At 46.1% G+C, this 25,534-nt stretch overlaps 1 protein-coding gene across 1 annotated transcript in view; it reads right to left on the bottom strand.

Moving 5' to 3' along the window:
- The window catches only part of LOC138453376 (collagen alpha-1(IX) chain-like), a 254,517-nt gene that overhangs the window by 118,660 nt on the left and 110,323 nt on the right, over positions 1–25,534 (bottom strand). Inside the window, exons 8-12 of the mRNA XM_069606150.1 lie at positions 20,911–20,964; positions 20,772–20,825; positions 6,454–6,507; positions 4,129–4,182; positions 3,709–3,762 (exon numbers count right to left, since the gene is read on the bottom strand). Of these exons, the coding sequence (XP_069462251.1) occupies positions 3,709–3,762; positions 4,129–4,182; positions 6,454–6,507; positions 20,772–20,825; positions 20,911–20,964 (270 nt within the window). The remainder of the gene's footprint in view (positions 1–3,708; positions 3,763–4,128; positions 4,183–6,453; positions 6,508–20,771; positions 20,826–20,910; positions 20,965–25,534) is intronic.

Consider the following 25,534-nt stretch of genomic DNA (forward strand, 5'->3'; position numbering starts at 1 on the left):
GCTCAGGAATCTACCAGCAACAGAGTTCTGTGAACCAACCTTCAAAGAGGCACACCCTAAACAAAAGGGCCAACCACACACAACAGTGTTGCATAACAAAAGGTCTGTGAGGTAGCAGGGTTGGGAAGGAGGTGGGATTAGACAATCAAACAGAACAGAATTAAATGGTTGAATAGTTCCTACATTTTGCTTTTCTGTGGGCTTGTCATTCCTGTCTCCTCCACTTCTTGCTCAGCAAAGCACGTTTGGTATGATGCAGGAAGACAAAGCATGTGCTCCACAGCAGAGGCAAGCTTTGCTTCCTACCCATCCTTAGGGAACAGTAGGGGTGAACTGCTGTTAGACCAAGACCTGCAATCTCTGCCAGCGACTATGTTTCCCAGGATCCTCACTGGACATCAAGCACTCCTACACGTGCTAGATAGCCTCTCCTAGCAGGGAATGAAGAGAACAAGGGCTGATCTTGTCCCAGAGCCGCTGGATTAGGACTCACAGTACCAGAACAAGTGAATCAGTTGGATGCCCACATTCTACTGTATTGGAGCATCAATAAACCAGAGTTTACCGCGTTTGAACACCTTCAAACCACCAGGACTGACAGTGCTGTTTTTGGCACTTTTTCACACCTCCTTTCCACTGGTGTTGCTGCATTCATCGAACCGTCTCGATGCCGCATCGTACGAAGCAGAGCACATCAACTGTTTGGCTCAAACAACTGGCTCACCACTGTGGATGACTGCAAACTGCCACCTCTTTCCCCATCATTTGGACCATCAGGATCACAGCTTCAAACTGCCACGGAACATGACGAACTGCTGGAAGCATTTTGCCACTCGTCCACCAGACAAAGTGGTTACCAACATCTCAAACTGGCTCAGCTTTCAAACTGACTCTTGTGAACCTTCCGAACTGCATTGCTCGAATGCTTCCTTCGAACTGTATGGAGGTCCAGTTTGAACCGATTCCATGCCAGCTCGTAGCTTGGACTAGCATGACTCACCCTATCCAAACTTGTTCAACCTGCAAAGACACTGTTGCCCCACCAAAGAACTGATAAAGTTACTATTGAAAGGCCCCAGTCCCCTTTTGGGAACCTGGAGACTCCTAAGATACCCATGGGCACCCTTCATGAAGACATACACGCTTTGGTGACATTGTTTGCAATGTCCTGCCTTTGACTCCTGCTACATTACCCAGAGTGCTTGCATCATCTACATTCTGCCTATTATGAGTTCTTTACACAGGAGTCTGTTCTTGTTAATGTTTTTAAGGCCATGTATTATTGCATATTGGTGTGCCTATTTAATGTGTATGTATTTGTATAGAACCTTGAATGGAAATTCCTTTATTTCCGACTGTTGTACTATTGATGTTTGGGTTGCTACTGTTGTGATGTTCACTCCCCTCTTAAGAGTATATCCTGCCCCAGCCCACACTACCACAAAAGGCGAAGGAGGTATATCTCTTGACTTGTCCTGTTTCACCTTTATCATTGGGATCCCTGTTGGTTTACAGCAGAGTGAGGGCTGAGTAGGAAGTTCAGCCAATACTCACCCTTGTATTCCTGCAGAGCAGTGGTCATTTCATCATGGATACTCCTTTCAAGTAACTCAGCAAGATGAAAGGTTGAGCTCTTGCTACTGCAGTAAAACCTGCAGTTTTGATTCCAGGCATGTCCTTGCGTAGATGAGCACACGAAGCACAAAGGCACTGAAACCATTCAGAAGCGTATGGTGTCGTAGATGAGCACACGAAGCACAAAGGCACTGAAACCATTCAGAAGGGTATGGTGTCGTAGATGAGCACACGAAGCACAAAGGCACTGAAACCATTCAGAAGGGTATGGTGTCGTAGATGAGCACACGAAGCACAAAGGCACTGAAACCATTCAGAAGGGTATGGTGTCGTAGATGAGCACACGAAGCACAAAGGCACCGAAGGGTATGGTGTCGTAGATGAGCACACGAAGCACAAAGGCACCGAAACCATTCAGAAGGGTATGGTGTCGTAGATGAGCACACGAAGCACAAAGGCACCGAAGGGTATGGTGTCGTAGATGAGCACACGAAGCACAAAGGCACCGAAACCATTCAGAAGGGTATGGTGTCGTAGATGAGCACACGAAGCACAAAGGCACCGAAACCATTCAGAAGGGTATGGTGTCGTAGATGAGCACACAAAGCACAAAGGCACCGAAACCATTCAGAAGGGTATGGTGTCGTAGATGAGCACACGAAGCACAAAGGCACTGAAACCATTCAGAAGGGTATGGTGTTCTTTCATCGACAGTCGTTTATACGACTGCTTTTTTTACGAGTACACTTTGCCGAAATAATTCATCGACATTTTGGGGGGTCAGATAAGGAGTTGGGGGTGTTGGGAATAGTTAAAAATAGGTGGAGGAAGGGTGGTTAGAAAAGTAATTCGATTACTTATTTCGGCAAAATGTATTTGTAAAATTACCAGTCGTAAAAATGACTGGCGATGAAATGACATAGAAACTTCAGAAAATGGTCATTCCCAACATGAAAAGCAAATGCAACTGATATCATGGATGTTGGACATTTGTCTTGCATTTGACAAGGATCAGAAAGTACACAGGTCCATGCACTGTGGAGTGGACGAGCCCGATCACTTTTCTGAGTCACAGAAGGCATTCTTGCTGTGTTTCTGACACTCTGCTAAGCGCACTGAGGATCATAGTCTGCTTTGCATGGCAGAGTGGGTGCCACACATGGTCCAGGGCCACGTTATCACTGCTACAGTGGGTTTCAGTGGAAGGACCCAAGCAGGAGGAAGGACCGCTCTGAACCCCCAAAGGCACCCTCTGGACACACCGGCCACCAAAGTTGCTTCCCCCTGGCTTCCCCTTTTGCCTCAAACACACTGTGCTATTGAATTTAGCGTGTGCGACTATTCCTACACATGGGGAGATAGCTGCCAGGTGATGGTATTATTGGGGCATTGGGGCTACACTTAGTATGCGATAGACAGATCTACACATGTTGGGGTACATATGGTGACTACAACACCTGTACTATGGCCTGTTAGGGGCATTTAAGTCTACATTTAGCATATAATAGCAGCACATGTGAGAGTATGTTTGCATATAATTTGCATATAATGCATATAATGGCATTATAGGGACATGTTTGTTTACAGAGGAAGGCAGCTGTGAATGTGAGGGTATAGCCTGGTTGCAGAGATTAGATTAAGGATATAATTGGGGAATTTAAGGTCTGCTGAAAAACTATTCTTCAAAGCTTTCAGCATTCGTGTCCCCCCCTGTATCACAAACATCCCCCCCCATATTATTTCTAGGGTCATGCGCAGCAAGCCCAGCATTACTGTTAGAAGGGCACCTTACAAGACCCCTTTCCTTTTCCTTACATAGGTGGCAGAAATATGATTGCGTCATTTGGGTTGTGCTTGCACCTGCAAAGCTATGCCTTACAGAGTGTGATGGACCAGGCATTCGATGGCGTTATTGGCACATGTGCGGATAACACATGGGGTAATATGGTACCATGTGTTGACTAGAACAGGGATATAATGGCATTACTGGGACATGTGAGGCTCACCTTGGCATTGACACCTACTGACCTTGCCAATGCTTGCTCTGTTCTGTAATGACCCTAGAATTAGAAAAAAGAGCCACATGCACGGGAACATAATGTAACATACATCGCTCACTAAAAATGGCCTTACCTTCACTTCAGTAAATCCCCTTATGCCTTCAAATCCGGGCTCTCCTTCATCCCCCTGTAATGTGAAAGCAGTATAACTTTACAAGGAGTAAGGGCTGCACAGACACCCTATGCACATACTGCACCACGCCTACAGCACTTGAGCTTCTTTGCTTTGATGCTGTACATATGACACCAAAGATCCACCCCATTGTCATTTCCGAGTTATAACATTCCACTGGTCAGTAGACGACCCAAGATGCATTGGAACAACATTTCCCTTGGTAATTATAATCCAAGCTATTTCCCAATTCATCCCTAGGGCAAGAACAAGAGAGAAACGGGCAATGTTTGGGAATTGTGTGAAACAAAGCATATGAAAAGAGGGGGGGCACCGCCCAGACCTTTAACTCATAAAGCCACCATTATGGAATCACAATACCTTTTCTGCTTCTGGGCCAGTCTCTCCTCTCCCTCCTGGTGCGCCTTGAACTCCCTAAACAAAGGTTTAAAAAGGTTGAACTAACAAAAAAATGCATCTCAGTTTGCTAACCAACTTTCCTGTCACTCCATGAACCTGATGAAAAGGAAATGAACCTGCAGTGAGTCTGGGAGTAGTGCTGCATGGAAAGCCAGGACACAGCAGGTATTAAAGACAGTGGGCCTCATTGCATAGTTGCCGGTATAGGGCCAGGATACCAGCAAACGGTGTTACCCTTACCAGCGCCTGATCTTCCGGTATTACCAGCAGATTATAGCTGCCGGCAAAAGTAATTCCCCATTCCATGCAATGCCTGGATTACCGGCACCGGTAATACCGATGCCGGTAAGACCAGCTTTTTTTGCCGGTGGGATGCCTGATATGCCTCCATGTTTTAACTGGAGGTAAAACAGGCACCCCACTGGCAGTCCGGAATAGTGCCGGTAAACGTTATTACTGGAACTTTAATTCCCACCGGCAAACTTATAATGAGTCCCATTGTCCCCACACTGCTAAACTAAATGCTATTCTGCCACCAACTGACCATCCCTGCAGGGTGGAGGGAGCTCTCTGTTGTCTGCAACTTTAACCTTCTAGCCACATTCTATTGGATGGGAAGGGCTCCATCTCTCTCTCTCTCTCTTTATCATTTATCTCTTCTCTCTCTCTCCCACCCACACACACACACACACACACACACAGAGGTTTCACAGAGACTGGTGCTTTCCCCCCCGCAGAGCCGATGGAGCTGGTGGCTCGGGCCATATTTGCCGGGGCTCATTTCCAGGCTGATGGGGTCGCACCGACTCGTTGTCTGGCAGTAGTATCAGGTAGAGCTGCCTTCTGCCGTGTTTTTTCTGCCACTATGTACCACTGGTGTTAACAAATAGGCATGTATCACCCAGCAATTGCAACATTTACTGCCAGGTGGTACGTGTCACTGATTATGCAGCTCAAAATGTGACAGACCCTGGATGCCCCAGATGTCTGGCCCTCTTTCAGAAAAAGTCACACTTTGCTGGTTTTATGATTGTCTTACTTTTCTTACATAATTGTCAAAACGAGGAATCATATTTACAGGTACTTATATTTACAGAACTAAACATTATGAGACTGGCAAAGAACTTACTCTGTTTCTCAGTAGCTCAATAACCCCCTTCAATTGTGTATTTAAGAGCGCTTAGCATGACTAACCAAAGATGGCGGTTTCTTTCCCAATTAGGAACAAAAATGCATGGGCACTATATTTATTCCACATTAGTAACCAGAGGCTCTATTTCCATTATTAGCCCTTTTGCACTAAGGTATTCAATATCTAGTTTTCACAAAACTATAACTAGATTTCAACATTTGCCATCCGTTCGCCAATCACCATCTAAAACCCATAAAGTGCTGCCATCTGCCCAACTGGTGATCTTTGTGGAAACATTCCTTTTGCTTAATGCTTGTCCATCTGATTGTGATCCCAGGAATGGGATGTATTCTGCCATCCAACACTGTGCATGATACCTTAGAATCCAGAAAGAGCAGAAGCAGCCGTGCTTTGCTTACTCCTCCTACTCCCCTGGGTGTGGCAGAGGGTACCTCGCTCCACTCTAGTGGGAGTGCAGAAGGCCAGAATCCTTTGTTCAAAGGATCCGCTTTTTGTTAGAGCTTAATACCTCAAATTAGGATCTGTACACTGTGCTTCTTCACCCATCACTTCTGGCGTACTCAAGGACCCCTCTGCCCCCACTCTTTTTCAGCATATAACCCCATCTGGTTCTGAACAGCCAACATTAGAGCCCAAGCCTCCATGAAGGAGCAAACGTGGTCAATCGTCACATCGCTAGCTAGCCCAACAAATGCACGACTATGGACCACCGCAGGGATGGCATTATTATTCAATGGCCAACAGTGGATTTCATCTTATTCAGGGCAAAGAGGCAATTTTGAATTGTAGCCCTATTTTCTTAAACACCTTTAACATGTTTAACATCTGCATACAAAAATGTTTCTAACTAGCCTTTGCTATGCGCTATAGGAGATCCGTGAAGGAGATCAGATGGGGATAGCACTCACTCCACCGTAGGCACCAAATAAAAGCACAAGTTCACTCATTCTCTCACGCACTCAATAACCCTTTCCTCAACATAAAACCATGAATACTTAGAATAAATTGTCTTGTGAGGATGTGAAAACATATATTGGAACAATGCTTAAAATATGCAGAGAATTCTCATCAGTTATCAACAAAATACACATTGTTTTGGCCATATTGTATGTGTCAGCCTTGTTATTACTTACCTTGAAACCATCTGCACCAGGTAGACCTTTAAGCCCAGGATCACCAAGATCACCCTTGACAAAAACATAAATATACGTTAATTGTATCACTGGATCACTTGTACACTGGAAGTATTTTTGCTGAATGCTCTCTTACATGGACTTCGAGTGAGCCATTACATTATTCCTCATGCCATTCCTCCGTCCTGTAACCTGTGGTGGGGTGGGCTTTGCCGGCATCGGCCTGTCAACCTGATCCATGGTAGGAGAAAGTGAAGGCTGAGGGCCATTACCAGCAAAGCCCCTCACCAAACGACACTTAAGAATATCAGCCCTCTGGACTTTCATTCGGGGTGCTAATAGGTTTTTGTTTCCTAGCAATTTGGAGCATGTGCATCACGCATGTCCAATTTCATTAAGAATGCAAACCAAGATGGCTGTCTACAGAAATAGTAAAGCAGTCTCAGTTGTGAGTCATGTTTCTATGTCTAGTGCTGCCCTCTGGGGGAGAAAGAACTGGAAGGGGAAAGAGGCAGTGGCAGAGAAGGTAAGTTAAGGTAAGGGGGTGCTCTGGGGTTGGGAAGGTGAGAGGATTGTCGGTGAGAGGCACGGGAGACTGAGCGGAATGAGGGAGGTGGTAAAGAGGGCCCTGCAGGAGCAGGTGACCAAAAAAAAGATGGCAGACGAATGAAGAGGTTCCTCAGGCAGTCATGTAACAGGGGCTTCTCACTGGTGGGCACAGCCTGTGTTCCTGGCCTCCAGATTGCCAGGCACCTAACCCGCGGGTGCTAATGATATCTCCAGATGTCACTCTCTCCTAAAACATTTAAAGATCCATAGATAGGACACATAATATGAATTGCCAAAATCCCTCAAACCCTTTTATCCTTGTTTTGGTGTGACCAGGCTACTTCGTTGTAAAATGTGCATAACAAAAACAAATTGAGCCTGAAAACGTATTGAATTACAATTCCGTTTGAACCAAGAACAAGGAACACACTGCTGTGTTGCTGATAAACATTCGTAATCAAAGGAAGAGAAAGAAACAACAAAATGTGACCATCTCTGGATAACCCACAAATCACCAATGTGCTACCAGCAATACATTAAAGCTGTTGCCTTCAAATGCGCAGGCAGTACTGTAATAGCAGTGGCTGGCAAATGGTAAGTTCATGCCTACACAAAAACCATAACTATTGGCTTTGACAATACTTTCGTTCTTTCACATCTGTCAATTGCCCCAAAACCAATGCTCTTGAACTGCATGCACATTAGTGTACAATGTTTCCTTTCTACCGTATATTCAAGGGAGGAAGTGCATAACAGGACCCTCATGTGTGCAGGAATGGGAACCTACCATCAGGAGGAGAGTCCCATCCCGGCACCCACATGGATGTTCGAAGCCAATGCATAATTCAGCACCAGGTCTGTGGTTGATAATATGTAGGGCCAGGTTGCCACAGTTTGGGACCTGAGTATTGCACACTGGTGGGCCCACATGAGTGCAGTGCTGAGTGAACATCACAGATGCAGACATTTGTGAATCCAATAAACACATACACAAATGCATGAGCGCCAGGGCCGGTCCAAGAATTGCTCCTGACCTTAGGAAATTGACGTGTTGCTTCCCACAGCCACTAGCCACAGGACTGCATCTGCTACTTGTATTGGCAATAAAGGCCCTTCACTTATGAAGCCTTGCAAGGTCTTACAATTCTGCTGCCCAGGTTCTGATGAGAAGTTCATTATTTCAAGTCTTAAAAAATGCTAAAGATTAGAAGCTGCCTTCATTAGCTTGAGCGACTGTAAAAACTATGGTTTTCACGCCAGTCAACAAAGAAAATGTAAAGATATTAGCTCCCTGGTGCATTGTTCACTGCATAAACTTCATTTCATGAAAGCAGTAAAAAATCTGGAATGCCGGTGTAGTCCCACTGCAACCCTTTCCAGCACCGGCACAGCTGGCCATCTGTTAACCGAGGCACTACATAGGGCGCAAAGCTTCCTTTACAAAAATCTAGCAACTAAATGACAGATATTTATTCAAGGGTCAGCACCATTATAGTTCTCCTTCTGATAAATGTCACTGTATGAAAGGCCTGAATGTGGAATCTCTGTAAAAAGACCAGATTCAATTTCTTACAGGCCCAGCAACCTATAATTTAAAAAAAACATGTACAGGACATGCTGATCAGCTAAGCCAAGCATATTACAAGGGCCTACCATTTGGACATTTGATTATGAACTTTTTTTGTTTGTTCTGTGCTTTATATATTATTAAAATACAAACCAAAAGGCTCCCCAACAGGAGACACCGTGTGACACAGCAGGGTTTAAAATAAGTACGTTTTAAGAGCCTTGCGAAGAACCCAGCAGGTCTGTGATCTCATGCAGCTGAGAGGGAAGAGGGTTCCGCAGAGAAGGAGCTAGGACAGAGAATGAACGGCCCCCCGCCCGAGCCCTGGAGAATATAGGGACCAGCAGCAAATGAAATGAGGCGGAACGCAGCCGCAGGGAGGGAATATAGGTGACCAGCTTTGCCTGCATGTGTTCAGCCCCTGAATTATGAATTGTGCGGTGCACAATGCAAAGAATCTTGCAAGGAATGTGGCTCTTCTCTGGGAGCCAGGGAAGCTGTCATAAGGGGGTGGAGGAGTGAGACAATCGTATGGTGCCCAGTGCCAACCCAGCTGCCACATTTTGTAGCAACTCCAAACTTTGAATCAAAAAAGCCGGTTGGCCCAAATAGATCCCATTACAGTAATCCAGGGATCCCATAATAGATGCAGTCACCACCTTAGTCCGAAGTCCCAAAGGAAGAAAAGGCAACGTTTTCCTCTGAATCTTTAACTTGAGAGTGCCGCAATTACACACCCACGAAATGTGAGCTTCCCTGGAACCGGATGATAGGAGCTTAATGCCAAGACTCTTAACTGATTTGCTCGGTTTGGGGTTTATAATGCTAGCATGCTGTTCCAAGGATTTGGAAACACTGCATCGCCTTGCAAAGCTTTAAAAAGCCAGCGGTTGTGACTTTAAAATGCGTATTTAATACTCTACACAAGCCAAAACTATTGGCTTTGGTAATGCTTGTTTTCACATGACTTCAGTGCAAGGAACAGATATAAATCAAGAAGCTGAAGGCACACTCGGTTATAGCTCTATTGTAAAGGCAACACATTTACAGCTACAATTAAGGCATGAACTCTCAGCTGACTTCTTAAAAATGACACTGGCAGGCCAACGTTTGATGGTAGAACTACCTTATGGCTTCATCACTACTCAGCGCTCAAAAAACCGGTGTAAAAAAACCTGCACGTTAGTACACCCTTTCACGCTGTGTATTTCATGGTATATGAAAGTCAGATAGAGGAGAGCTGTCAAGATTTAGTAAATGTGGTGTATTTTATGATGCAGGGCGATAGATGCACTGCTTTAGTAACTTTATTGTGTCCATGATTGCTAGAGTAGAGGACCGAATAAACGAAAATCAAGAGACACAAAAGAAACATAGTATTCCTTTTAAGAAATTGATCAGATCTTTGATTCAGGTTGATTTCCACAGTGGCCCTGTGATTCTCGCGCGCTGTTGATTGACTCGGAGGCCTGCTCGAGGAGTAAGTGGCTCATTTCGGAAGCAGCTGAACAGTGCAGTCGTGCTAATACTGTCTGCTTGTTCATTAAACCCAGACATGCCATAGGGCCAGGTCTGCAATGATTCACGGCTTCAGTGCTCGCTGCTGCGGTTCGGATTCGCATAAAACAACGGGAAGAGGTACCTAATGGCCGTGCATTTAGTCATGGCGTGGCAATTATTCACAGCTATTGCTTCATAACCACAGATGCCGTGTCTCCTGCCAGCAGCCGGAACATATGGGTCCTGAGCAGTGCCTGCCCTGCCTGCTACCAAATGCGAACGGTGCAGCTCTTTAAGACACCAATGAGCTCAGGAAGTTCAGTTACTTGGCAGCTGCAATACAACACAGATGATTTGAACTGTACATAATTGGAAATTGTGACAACAGCCGGACTCCTCTAGCTCACGCCAGACTTCAAGTCTTCTATACATCTATGCAACGGGGGCAGGGGGGGTTCAATCAATGGATTGGCAATCACAATATCGGGTCCTTTATACAGAAATATTGTAAGTTGGTTGTAATAGTGCCATCGATATGCTCAGCCCGCTCCCACACACTGCCGCCCACCCACATCCAAGCAGCTCTGATTACAGATGTCAAAAGTGTTCCTAGTTTTCTTTTCAAGAAGGAAGGATTCTGCACAGTATGTTTCAGTGTTATACCAGTATGTAATGTCTACTTCGAACAATGTACATTGTACATATTCATTTATTGATATACATTACATGTGTAAAGGGCGTTCTCAAAAGAGCTGTACATGAAATGTAAACAAAGTGACCACAACAAAAGAAAAAGTAGATTGCTAATGGCGCCACAAGAGTCATCAATTAAGAGTGGGGCGAGGCCATTTAATGAGTCATGTTCCAGGTGCAGAAAGTGGAAAGAGTGGGGGGTGTGCATAGGGGGCGGAGAAAGGCTTTCCAGAGTTTAGGAGCTAGAAGAGAAAAGTGCGACAATGCGATGGAGCACATGGGGAGATGGAACAGTTAACAGATGAGGAGAAGAAGAACAGAACGAACAGGTGTGAGTACAGGGTGACAAAAGCACCAAAATAAGAAGGCGCAAGGCCATAAACACATTGTAGCAATCACCCCCGCTTAGCGGGGTGTTCACGGCAGATAACAGCCCGCGAGAGCCTCGGTTAGGGCTCAGGACCGTTACCGGACCTTTAACCACCCCCCTAAACAGGGGTTATTGCTATTCTTACCCTGGGGTTCATCCAGGGTGTGAATACTTTTTTTTTTTAATTACTGGAGATGGACTAGCACATAGCGCAAGCCCAATCTTCAGTGAAAAAAACAAGATCCCTGCCATGACAGTATTTAGAAAAAGGACTCTGTCCCTTTTTTATCTCTATAGCGGCCTGAGAAAGAACAGCAGTACCGAGAGCGCAAGAAGTAACGTGGAGGAGGGCGAGAGGGACTGGGGAATGACTTGGGAAAAGAGGGTGTAGTGGGGGAAAGTGGTAGTTTTGGTGTAGGGGCCAGGGAGAACAAATGGTGGGCACCCGGAGAAGGGCCTCAGATGGCTGGAGGAACACAGTCGGTACACTGTGTGTTCTCACCCACATTTCCAGTAATAGGATTGGCTGAGCGCCCTTGCTCAGTGCAAATACATATAATAGAAAGATAGTCAAATCAGAGCCAAGAAGAAGAAAAGGCGACCCAATGAAAGAGACGAGAGATGTGAGAGCACTGTGGGAGACAGAGTGCATGAACTTCAGAATTATGCATCTACTGGTATTACAGAGGCTGAGCAAATAGGAAGTTAAATAGTCAAGACAGGAAAAGATTAAGGTAAGAAAAGTTTCTTATTGGTCTGGCAGGGGAGACAATCACAGAGTTGTTAATATTATAGAGTTGGACGCGACAGCTGCTGGTAAGAGAAGACAAGTGAGTAGAAAAAGTCAGTGAGGGGTCGTAAATAACACCAAGGATGTGGCAGGAGGAGACGGCAGAAGTGAAGTGTGTGGGGAGAACATATGCTTATTTGGGAAACAGGTAAAGGGAGAAGGGGCAGGGAAAAATAGAAATACATTTTTGGATGAATTAAGATGTAATGAGTAAGCAAAAATCCATTGTTTAATGACAGTGAGACAGTCAGAGGTTGGGTCATGCAGAAGAACAGAGAAGGAGCAGAAGAAAAAGAAAAATTAAACCATGGGAAGATGTAACAGAAGAAAGAGGACTAGTTTAAAGAGATGATAGAAGGGGGCCAACAACTTAACCCTATGAGAACCATAACATAATGGCATAGGGGAGGAGGAATCATCTACCCATCTAGCAGAGGAGGGGCGATCTGAGATGTAGGAAGACAGCCAAGCAAGCGCAGAGCCAGAATACCAACAGGAGAGAGCGGTGAGGTCAACTGATTCAAAAGCTGGGGACAAATCCAATCAATAAGAGATTACAGTTTGTTCAGACGAGCAGAGTGAGGAAGTTACTGACATGTCTCCGAGCTGTTTCGGTGGAGGGAGCAAAAGAGAAATACGACCGTGGCAGTGGTAAGTGAGGATGAGCTTTAACATAGCCAGAGAGTTGGGTATAGGCCACACATTCAAGAAGTCTAAAGAGAAATTGACGAAGAGATATAGGATGTTAGCTAAAGGGGAGAGATTGGTCGCAAAGGAAGGTTTTTTGAGAATGGAGAGAATGGAAGCATGCTTAAATAAAAGAGGAAATTCAACAAAGGTGAAAGAAGAGTTAAAGGTATGGGAGAAGACAGAGAAATACCAAGTAAATGAGAGCCGATGTGCCAGGGGAATTGGATTAGCAGTGGGGTTTGACCTTGTGAGGACAACAACAAGAAATGGCTGTGTTGGCACACTGGGCCTCATTCCGACTCAGGCGTTAAGGGGTTTACGGCGCCGTAAACGACGCCGACCCTTACCGCCTGATTACAAGGTTCCCTTTGCGGGATGGCTGTTTAACGCCTGCTTTTTGCAGGTGTTAAAAGCCATGCCGCAAAGGGACCTTGGCGATAATTACGGCACCGTAATTTACGGTGCCGTAATTATCGCCTTTCCCCATTCCCATTATGCCCTATGGGGCAAAAATGGGAATGGGGAAGGGGCCATTGGTGAATGGGGAATTACCGCCCCACTCAGCTTGGAATGGGGCGGTAATTCCGCCATCCACCATGGCGGAATTGCAACCTTAGCGGCATGGACCATGGTGCTAATAGCACCATGGTCCTCCGCCAAGGTTGTAATGAGGCACACTGGCCCTCATTACGACCCAGGCGGTAAGTTACCGCCTGGATCGTACCCTTACCACCATGGCGTAAACTATGTTTACGCCATGATGGTTGGCGGATTTACCGCCCCATTCCAAGGTGAGTGGGGCGGTAAATCCCCATTTCCCATTTTACCCTTCCCCATTCCCATTTTCGCCCCATAGGGCATAATGGGAATGGGCAAAGGCGATAATTACGGCACCGTAAGTTACTGGGCCGTAATTATCGCCAAGGTCCCTTTGCGGCATGGATTTTAACAGCTGCAAAAAAGCAGCCGTTAAGAGCCATCCCGCAAAGGGAACCTTGTAATCAGGCGTTAAGGGTCGGCGCCGTTTACGACGCCGTAAACCCCTTAACGCCTGAGTCAGAATGAGGGCCACTGTCATTAATTTGTGCACGTAAATAACGCATTTACATATGCCAAACAACTCAGGCGTTAAGGGTTAACGCCACCGTTAACCCTTAACGCCTGATTCTGATTTTAACGCCTGCTTTTAGCAGGCGTTAAAATCCATGGCGCTAACCTGCCATGGTGCTAATTACGCCGCCGTAATTTACGGCGGCGTAATTAGCGCCTTCCCCACTCCCATTATGCCCTATGGGGCAAAAATGGGAATGGGGAAGGGAAAATGGGAAATGGGGATTTACCGCCCCACTCACCTTGGAATGGGGCGGTAAATCCGCCATCCACCATGGTGTAAACAGAGTTTACACCATGGTGGTAAAGTTGGTGCACTTAGCACCAAGGTTGTAATGAGGCCTATTTACTCAACGTCTCGTCCATTCTAAGTTTAAACAGTCGAAAGCTGAAAGCTCTTGTTTCCCCCGTATTGCAGCCAAACAACGGAACTCACTCCCGCCTGCCTTGCGAGCCGAGCAATCATACTGGACTTTCTGGAGAGCCCTAAAAACATGGCTGTTCGCACAATCTTCGAACTCGGGATTGCCCGGTCTACTGACTTTCTTGACACCTATTGTAACTTGTTATGTAGCAGAGCCTTGATGCCCCTGGGTTTAGTGCGCGTTATAAGTGGATAAATAAATACTCTTCAGCTCTTTTCATGCTAAAGCGTGTGTGCATTTCAACATGAAAAGCTATATGTTTTTATTTTGAATCATATACAACCCCTGGTTCAGCTATATTCTATTTCTCAGAACACAGGTATATCAAATGATGTCACACTAAAAGGTGTACGCTGGGATGCTAGCCAAAGTAATACAATTGTGTGCCTACACACCAGCTTAGAACTCCAATATCAAACACCTTCATCCAATATTCTAGTGTATATGTACCATGTTTCTATGTCGAAGATATGGGACAAGTCCTTATTTTTAAAAGTACACATCTAAAACGTGATGCTATTTTAAAAGATATCCGTAAACAGACTGGCACCCTATAAACTGAAGTGGTATCCTACATATTGTTACAAATAATATTGTCTTCAGAACAAAGCATGGTTATATTTATTTGTTTGTTTATCTGGGGACACAGCCTTACACGCGTCTCCGAGAGCAGGGATGGGCAAGGCAGAGGAGGACATTAAGATGGAGGCAGGATGTTAAATTGTCTTTGCATGACGCGTCCTCAAGCTGACAAAGCCTTAGGGTGGGAGGAGCCCCCAGTGCGCCAACTCCTAAATAGATGTTGGCAGCTGAATGAAGACACATTAGGCACACACATGTCCTTATGTGGGAATTACCCCTGGTTATAGCAGTGACATTAGATGGGAGCTGTCTCATGAATCTGCACAGTTGTGCAGGTCATTCTTGTCAACTGAGATATCCCCGCCAAGACTGAGAGGGAGGGCAGGGTTTTACTCCCTTCTGGACTGTGTAGTCTGTGTTTGCTTGAAGGTGTGGAGGTGGAGATTCAAGAGCATGGAGTCCTGCACATGTAGAGATCTCTTGTATCTAATTGGACTTATGAGTAGTGAGCTCCGAAAGGTTGATCTCAGGAATCTTGTTGGTTAATATTGTAGGAACCTCCTGAAGAGGAAGCCATAAAAGAGTGCACATAGATGGATTTGTGAACACGACATAGAGGGCCTCATTACACGGTAGGCGGTAAGGGTTTACCGGTACCGGTATTTTACTGGTACCAGTAAATCCTTACCGCCTTACTACGAGGTCCCTTTGCGGTTTGGGGAATTTAACTCCTGCTTTTTGCAGGCGTTAAAAACCAACCCGCGAAGGGACCAGTGGAGCTAATTACGGTACCGCAATTTGCGGTACCGTAATTAGCGCCTTCCCCATTCCCATAGAGCCCTATGGGGCAAAAATGGGAATGGGGAAGGGCAATGGTGGAAGGGGGAATTACCGCCCCGCCAACCTTGGAATGGGGCGGTAATTCCCCTTTCCCCCAAGGCGGTGCCGGTATTTTTTCCGGCATGAACCATGGCGCTAATAGCGCTATGGTTCACCGCCAACCGTGTAATGAGGCCCAGAGTCTTTTACTCTTCGCAGGCCAGCGCACAGACTTCAGGGTTGGTGTGATGTGATCTTGAGATTGAAGGCTGTGTGAAAATGCTGTGTGAATGTGCATGTCAGTGACGTGAACAGCTATGCATAACAGAAAACTCACACCTTGATGTACGAGTTGTTAACATGTAGTCCTTGTTTTCCTATGTACATTACATCTCAACAGTCTTCCTCCTCCTAGCACCTGACAAATTGATGGTGACCCCCCTCTGAGACAGACACATCACTGCCACGTAGAAAATGGGGACCCCACTGCTCCCCCATGGGCAGGGCATAAATAGCATCACTGGGTCTTCCTGTGTCTTCTCTCTAGCAATAGGATGACATAATAATGACACTCCTTAATGAAGATAGTGATCTCTAAAGGGTCTCTGAGCAGATCCAATGACTGGTCTGAACCGCAATTCCGGCACATCTTATGTAACTCCGCAATTGGATGCATACATTGTTGAGGCACAAAAACCTCGGCCATTCGTCTCTTGTTATCTGTAATTGTGGTTGGATTAAGTGTCTTGCGATGACACCATTGACATTGAGGGAGCAGATATAGCAAGATGGGCACTGGGATGACACTGGAAATATATTAATGAAGATCCTTCCACACAATAGTGGATGAAAGTGTCTGTCTTTGTCTGATGGTCTGGATGTCCCTTCAGAGGAGAGACTACAGGTAACCCCAGATTGTATTGAATAGACCGAGGGCTGCAACACACAAGTCCAAGCATGGGCGTAATTTTAGGGGGGGAACGGGGGTGTTTGTCCCCCCAACTTTCATGGCACACCATTTTGTCCCCATTCATTTGAATGTGGCACCTTTTCTGCAGAGGTAATGTCCCACCCAACATTTTCAGCAAAGTTTCTCCACTGAGTCCAAGAGGCATCATTCTATATTAATTCTGAAATCACTGGAATCAATGTCTATAGCCGCTGTCGCTGTATAGAGTCTGTCGAGACCTACATTGCAGCTCTCAGGACACTGAAGACATGTGATTTTGGACTCTCCAGTTCCCCTACAAGGGACCAGTTGGTAACCTGTACTAATAACCCCAGAGTGCCGGAGAAACTCCTGATTCAGGACATGACAGCAGACTCTTGAGGTTGCCAGAAGCATTGAACAAACGACCCAATACATGAAGTACATGAAGGGGCAAAGAAAGGCTCGAGAAGGGGTCACCGTTTGTGCTCTCAAAGCCTCAAGGAAGAGCCCGGAGGGGGCGAAGGAAATAAAATGCTTCAAATGTGGCAGCAGTAGGCATCTGGCCACTAACCAATTTTGCCCGGTGAAGAACACTGTCTGCATTAAGTGCAAGAAGAAGAGGCCTTTTGCGCGCATGTGTAGGGAGTGCACAGTCAACACAGTGGAAGCAGTTACTTCCAGCATGCGGCAGGAACTGGATGACGTCCAACTGGCTCCGACAAAAGCCAGACATGTGTTTGAGATTGTGGCCATTGCTGGAGTAAAGAAGGGCCCCGTCAATAGTTTGCTGGTGAATGGAAAAATGTCTATGAAAGTGGATAGTGGATCGCCATGGACCATTATATCAGTGAAGACGTACACTGATGAGTGGGGCAGAAGAATAAATGAGCTAAAGGAACATGACATAATGCCTTATGAGTATGGTAAGGTAGAGATTGGGCTATTAGGAATGTTTGAGGCGCTGACAGAGCATAAGGGATGTAAGGATTTACGTTGCCATTGAAGAATCTTCATTACTGGGATGGGATGAGCAAGCAGAGTTGGCCATCAGGATACAGGAAGACTCGAAGAAACCTGTGACGGTGCCAGAGTTGGAAGACAAATGGGCAGAAGAGTTTCCTGAGGTGTTCTCAGAGGACTAGGGGAAACTAATAGACTTTGAGTACCACATTAGAGTTAAGGGCCAAGCTAGCCCAATAATAAACAAAGTGAGGTGTGTGCCTCACCACATGAGGGAGAGATTAAAAGAACAACTCGCTCTCATGCTTCAAAAGGGCATAATAGTAAAGATTGAGAGCTCAGAGTGGTTGCCACCTGTGGTCTTGGTTACTAACAGAACCTTAGGGACTGCATGGACTGAGGGAACTTAATAGAAATATTTGGGTTCACAAGCATCCACTACCTATTATATAAGAGGGATCAAGATTTGAGTGGTCAGAGGACTGTGACAGGGCAGTTGCACAGCCATCTTTGTGAAAGCTTTCCGCTAGGGATCACACTATTCTTACTGTGGCGGCCAGTGGTTTGGGGCAACCTTTACTCAGAGCAACAAAGGTGAAGAGGAGCTTGTGGTGGCCTTTGCCTCCAAACCATTGGAAGGGGTAGAGAAGAATTACTCAGTGGATGAAAGGGAGGCATTGGCAGGTTTATTGGGCAATTCTACATTTCAAGTTCTTTTTGTGGTGTCAACACTTCACAGTGAGGTCTGACCATAACCCACTCTTTCAAATGCGTTCTAGTGTGCAGTGGGGGAGTGCTTCCTCCAGGATTTCGAGGTGGTTGGTAGATCTCCAATCTTTTGATTTTCAAGAGTGTTATTTGATGGGTGGTATGAATGCAGTCGCTGATTGTCTCTTGCACCTTTCTGTGGGGTCAAGGGCGTTCTGAGAAGATAATGGCTTTGAGGAAGGCATGGTGGCAAGTGTTGTCCATGAAGCAGTTGGACTAAAAGAGTGGGAGTTGGCTGAAACAAGTGATGATGTCTTGAGATGTGTTAAAGAATGGACTGTGTCTGGATGGCCGCATAGGGAGGTGTTGGATAGGAAGTTTGACAATTGGTTTGACGTAAGGGAGGAATGGTTGATAATTGGTGGAAGGCTCAGGAAGTGACTCAAGATAATACTGCTTGAAGGGCTCAAGGAGAAGTTAGTAGTTTTGGCTCACCAAAGTCACGTAAGTGTGAGTGGCACCAAAAGGAGGTTGAGACAAATGAATCAGTGGCCGTCTATGGATAGGTGCGTGGAAAAGATGGTAAGGGAGAGTGTGGCATGTGCTGCCAGTGACTAAAGTGATATTGTCTGAGAAACACCCCTTATTCCAGTGCGTGTGCCACTGCAGCCTTGGGGCAAGGTGGCACTGGATAAAATGGGGCCTATACAATGATTAGGTTCTGGTTACAGATTTGTATTTGTCTTAGCTGATTACCATTCTAAGTGAGCCGAGTTGAGATGTGTGTGAGAGGCAACCACTGTGGAGATGATTACATTTTTGGAGGATGTGTTTTATAGGGAAAGTTTTCCACAGGAAATCGTTAAGGAAAAAGGTGTGCAGTTCTGTTCGGAAGCAATGCGAAAATCTTTGGAAGGGTATTCCATTAGGCATACACGCACTGCGCTTTACCATCCCAGGGCAAATGGATTGGTGGAGCGGATAAAGAGGTTAATCAAAGGAGGCATTGCGCTGGCTATTGGTGCCAGTTTGCCATGGCAGGAGGTGCTTCGGCATATGGTGTGTGAGTTCTGTAGCACTCCTCATTATGTGATTAAGGTATCACTGTTTATTTCGCTCAAGGGTCGTGAACCAGGGACATAGTTGTGTCTGAGTTGGTTAGGTTTGAGTACAGATGTGCAAGTGGATAGGGAGAAAATTGGCTGGGTTATCAAGCAGGGACAGGAGCATTACAAGAGAATTGTTCACTATGAGAAAATGTTCATGAGCACTAAATGGTCTGTGGGGGATTCTGTTTTGATTTTGAACAGTAAATTCGTGAGGTCCAAGAAAATTACTGCGGTGAGAAATGGGATGGTGATTGGTGAAGGTGGTGAAGTGTGGTCAATGGGAAGGCTGGTGCAAGAGGAGGAAGGGAGTGATGTTCAGGACAGAGAAAATGGTGTGAGGACAAGCATGAGAGTGAATCACCAACCAACCTGACAACAGGACTATGTATGTTCATGAAGTTCTTTGTTTTAAGTCGCTATGTTGGTTAGAAGGTGTTCAAGATTAATGTTGCAAAGATAGTGCTGTTTTCTTTACATGCACAAGTGTTATTTCAAGTCTAATTTGACAAAGCTGTTTATGTTTCAATACAAGTTTCAAGCGTAATATGTTATGAATCACTGACGCAGGACCTTCCCAACCATTCAACCATTGGTTAAAATCGTTTAAGGGAGGGAGATATGTTATGATGTGTTCTGTCATCCGTTCCAAGCAGAACGTTTATGTCGGCTTGGAACTGTTGACAGTTATGGAAAGTACGGGGAGAGCTTAGTAGCGATGGTCCTGCACTCCATAGGCCCAATAGCGAATTTAACTCGGCACAGTTTATGGGGCTTATTCCTACAATGTTCTAATAACAACCTCTGGATATTACCAGGTGGTAACTTCTCATGGCCCTAGTGGACGGCCTGAGTAACTTGGCCCAATGGTTCTTACCCCCTGGAAACAGCCTCTCATTATAACTGTTTGTACAATCTGAGCTTCCGTTGTCTCTTGGTCAGGCCCTTCTTTTGGTTGTGCGTGAATTCCTGTAGGTTTAATTGCCAAACCAAAGTACACGCTCACATTTTGTGTTCATCCTTTGAATCATTAATTAATCCATTTGGTGTTCCTTTATTCTTGTTTAGACCATTGCTCTTGCGCATGCGCAAACATAGCCGCGCGCAAGTAGTACCTTCCTTAACAGGTAACGGCAGAAGAAGCAAGCACGTTCGTGAAATGGCAAGGTGTTTTCCCAGCTGGACCGTCCAGCCTGAGAAATGCAGAACTTCAGGGATATGATGGGATATGTGTGGGCGCCAACAGAATGCATTCTCTTTGCGCATACCTCTTACCCACATCTTGTCATTAGCACAAAAAAGTCCTACCACTAGACACAAAATACAGGGCTAATACAAAGCATGCTGGCATCTTCTTGCTCTCCCCAGGATTTTTGTACCTTTATACCCAGTAATCAAATTCCTCTTTTTGTTAACTTGTTTGCATGAAACAAGGGCAATGTTCCTATTTTAAAGAAGCTAACGTGCAACACAGCAATGATCTGTCTTTTATCCATGTACATTGAGCTCTGTACGTACCCTTTCGCCGTATACTCCTCTCATTCCCTTTTCACCCTTAATGCCCTGTTCGCCCTATAAGAAAAAATATGCCCCCATTAGCAATGTAAACTCAAACCCCGAAATCTAGCAGGTCAGCATGTTTAGAGGCAGGACTTACTTTTGGGCCATGGTCCCCAATGTTCCCGTAGGTGCCTGGACGGCCACGTTTCCCCTACTCAGAAGAAAGGTCGTTATTTCACCACTTGCACAAATGCAACAATCATACGCTGACTGCTGCGTCACAACTTAGAGATTGTATGCGGTACATATTCATCTAGTTTGCTGCATAAACCAACATGTGAGTATTTTTGCGATTTTAAAATAAATATCGTAGGTACAAACTCATATATTCTCTTGTGATGAAATGCCATTTTAAAAAACGATTGCTCTCAGCAGTCATTTCTATGCTTGTAAACGGTGTTGGGTTTTAGCCACTGGAAAACAGATGCATGTGTGCTGTGCACACTGTCCTCTGACTGGGACTTAACACAGGTCTGCATGAACCAAGGGCGCTCCACGGTGGCTAGGTGAGACCCTCTGCTCCTAGGAGCTGGACGTGGCAGCTCAGACTGACACCATGTCCTCCAGTGAACAAGGCAATGGTCCCTCGCAGAACACCTGACCTGACATTGATGGCATAGAGGAATATATATGTGTGATCTTAGATGTAAGTCTCCCCATACCTCTGCCCAGCCACGTGGTTAGGGATCTGCCCATAGGTCAGCATTGCAAGCTGCTAGTCTCTGAAGCGAAAGGTACAGGAAAGAAGACCTGTGGCTGCTGGTAGCTATGGCAGAGGCATGTACACATCCCACTCATCACGTGCTAATACATTTCTGCTGCTCCAGTTATGGTACAGAAACAGCTCTACTCAAAACTGCTCTGATGCTCTGGAAGCAACAGATGCTCATCTTCTGGAGTTATTAGCACCTGGGCAGTCTTTAGCACTGTGGACTACCACACCATGCGGCAGCGCCTCTACCAAGTAGCGCAAATTCATGCTTTTATAACCAAATACACTGTTTTCCCAAGTTTCTCTCTAGCTCTCTGCAGGCTGCCCGCCGTTTATAAAGGCTCCAGATAATCCCAATAGTTTGAATTATCCATCACCACTCCCCCACAGCATACGCCGCTATATCAATTCTACGCTGAGCACTGTCAGGTCTGCATTGGCCTAGGGCATGCGGTATCAGGCGTGGCAACAATAATGACACAACACTTCTTAACGGTGTCTAACAAGTAACTGTTTTATTGGCACGTGCATACCTGGACTCAGGTCACATGACCTCACTGCCTTGCATGTGTGCCCCTGTTATATGGTGCAGGGTGCAAGTGCGATGCTACATCCCCCCTCAAAATAATCTAGTCCTACCTCATCTCCTCGATCCATCTTCTTGGGCACTGGATGGTGCAGTGAGGTCTGTTTTCAGGTTGTGGATGAGCCAGTGCTTCATGTTGGCCCTCTCTAGTGTCGGTGTGATCCTATGACCTTGACTCCTCCTCATCCCCCGTATATCCCGGTTTGTCTCGGGTACGGATGTCCTCATCACTCTCATTGGTGCCCACCTCTGGGTAATAGCTGTGTGTCCATCTGAAGAAGGACGCGTTTCTGGTCACTTGTTTGCTTGATCTTTCAGCAGTGACCATGGATCCATTCATGCTGGTGATGATCAGTGGGAGAGGGTCAAACGGTGGGTCCCTTTGTGACGGGCCACCTGCCTCGCGATGATGCAGTATTCCACCTTGAGGTGACTTGTGAGTGCCTGGCGCCTGAGATCCGCAGATTCTTTCATCTTGTCCTTTGCTTCTTGGACTTTCCTTCACAATTCCCGGTCCTTCAAGTTGGGTTTGGTCATTCGGACCGCGTGAGGTATCTGGGAGTGCACAGGGCGGCCTAACATTAGTTCTGCTGGGCAGGTCCCAGTGGAGTCCTGTGGTATGTTGCGGTAGTCTCGTAGGAGCTGGTACAAGGATTGCTCCACGGGCATATGGGTGATGTTGGATATCCTCACCGCCCCCTTGACGTAAGCCATAAATCGCTCTATGGTCCCATTAGACTGGGGCAAAATGGGGTAACTTATCTTTGCCGGAAGCCCATGCATTTGGCAAAGGTCTGGAAGTCATTGCTGTTGAACGGTGGGCCGTTATCATATTTGACCACCTTGGGAACTCCGTAGGCTGAGAACATTTTATCTAAAAGGGGGACCACTGCTGTGGTGGTTGTAGATATTAGGGCTTCCGCCTCCAGGTATCTCGAATGTTCATCGAGGGCCACTAGTATGTGCTCTCCTGATCTTAAAGGGAAAAAAAGTCAATCGCCACCTCTTCCAATACTGCTCCCGGGAGCAGCATGATTTGCAAGGGTTCTGGAATGACAGTGGATGGAGGCTGAGGCATGTGTGGCATGCTTAGAGTGTTCTCTCAATGACCTTGTCCATGCCAGGGAACCACACTTTGCTTCAGTGCATGCGTTTTGTCGACACTATTCCCCTGTAACCATCATGTGCAATGTCTACTGCTCTCTGGTGTAGGTGAGATGGCAGTACCACCCTATCCTGATTGAAGATCAAACCAGAAGGTGACACGGATAGTTCATCTTTCGACCGGGCCAGTGTTCTGTAAAGGGTTGCATCTACTGCTTGGTTGTTTGGCAGTGATGCTTGCGCAGCTTTCCACATTCCATTCTGGATGCAGAAGGTCACAAGGTCTAGGGTCACGTCTTCCGTGGTGCACCTTGTCAGTTCTTACATGGGAATTGCCTGTGGCACGGCGTGCTGGACAACGTAGTTGACATATCCGTCGGTCCTGTCCCTCAGGGAGTGTGTCTGCCAGAGGGTGATGGGATAGGAAATATGCTGGGTTCTCTTCTTTCCCCAGCTTGTGGAAAATGTTGAAACAGTATTCTTTCAGGTAGAGCCCCCATTTTGTAATTCCGGGAGGCATCTGTGATGATGGCTTCCCATACATGGTGACATTGGCTTGGTGGTCTTTGATGGCAGTAAATCACTTAGCATACAAGAACAGCTGAAAGTCCTCACAGGCCCATACTATCGCGAGTGCTTCTTTCACAGCCTGCGAGTATCGTTGTTCAGCGTCCATGAGGCTCTTGCCAGCATAGGACATGATTCTCCTACTTGCGTGTTCACTGCCTGAATATTGCACTGAAATAGTGCCTAGCCTTATGGGCTCGTGTCTACCTTCTGTTTTTATGTGTAGGTTGGGGTCGAAGTACGACATACAGACAGCAACAGCAATGTCTTCTTTGATTTTCCCAAATGCTTTCTTGGTGTACAGTTTCCCACGAGAATGGTGGTCGTTTTTGGCCAGCGACCGTTGTGGGGCACTGGTGAAAGAAAAGTTCGGAAGATACCTTGTACAGTAGCTTGCTATTCCTAGGAAGGACCTCACTTGTATGATGTAAGTTGGACGAAGAGCTTCTATCAGTGCACACATTTTGGCCAGATCTGACTGAAGGCCTTTCTCAGAGAAGATAAGGCCAAACAATTTGAGTGTTGTTTTGTTAAATGCGCACTTCTCCTTGTTGAGTGTCAGGTTTGCATCGCCGAGGGCTTTGCATACTTTCTTGAGTGTCATGTCATGATCTTCCTTTTACTTGTCGAAGATGAGGATGTCTTTGCTGTAATTTATGCAGTGTGATATGTGACATATAATTTTCCAGATCTCTTCCTGGATGACTGATGATGTACTGAAGTTTAATCATTTGTAACAAAAGAGTTATATATGTGTCGTGAAGGTTGTAATGTACCAGAAGTCCTTGTTCAGTTCGATCTGGTGGTACCTCTTGTTCAGGTCCTGGAGAAGACTGTGGCTCTGTTTAGCATGTGTATCATGTCAGTGATACGCAGCGATTGATGGTGCTCCCTCAGTATGGCCTGTTTGGTTGTGCCATATCCACACATAGCTATTACATTTTTGGCACAGGCACGACCAGCGAGACACAGGGAGTGGGGCCAGACGCTGGTTCAATTACGTCTGCCTCAATGAGAGCCATAAGTTCCTTTTCAACTTGATGTTGGATGTTGAAGGGTATCAGTAGTTTTGCGTGACGGGTTTCTCTGTTTTGTCTGTGTAGAGGAATCTGGTGTCCTCTTAGTTTTCCGATTCCTTTGAAGAGGTTCGGGAAGCTGTTTTCCACTCTGACGATCGGTGAGACATATTTATAGGCCATGATCCTATACAAGATGTGGATGAGCCCCATCTGGATCACCGCTCTGAAGCTTGCGAGAATGTGGATGAGAATGTGTACTTGTTTGTCCTTATATTGGCAAGATGACGTGAAGGCCCCCAGGCATGGGAGCAGTCGTTTGGCCCGTAAGCGTAGATGTCCACCTGGGCCTTTTTGACTCTTGGGCCCTGTGTTAGCTTGCGATATTCATATTCAGGCATCACATTGACGGTTGCTCCTGAGTTGATCAGGAAGTTGAATGTTTGTCCTTGTAGATTGATTGGTAGTGTGGAGCTGTGTTCCGAGGCGACAGGGTTTCCCTGGGTATATAGGTAACCCCTTCTTCTACGTTCTGTGCTTGACTGAGACTCTGACTCACTTGTTGAAGGTGTGCTTGTGTGCAGGTGGTGAACTCAATGCCTTTCTTTCCTGCGAGTGTTTGGGGGGGCGGAGGCGAGTGCTTCGTCCTGGTGTTGTGCCTTTCTTGGTTGGATCTCCTCTCAGAGAATCTGTTTTTGTCATCTGAATATTGTCGAGTAAGGTGGTGTCTGCTGTA

This window comes from Ambystoma mexicanum, chromosome 4p (genome assembly GCF_040938575.1).
Source record: "Ambystoma mexicanum isolate Mex_15411 chromosome 4p, UKY_AmexF1_1, whole genome shotgun sequence".
Taxonomy (NCBI): Eukaryota; Metazoa; Chordata; class Amphibia; order Caudata; family Ambystomatidae; genus Ambystoma; species Ambystoma mexicanum.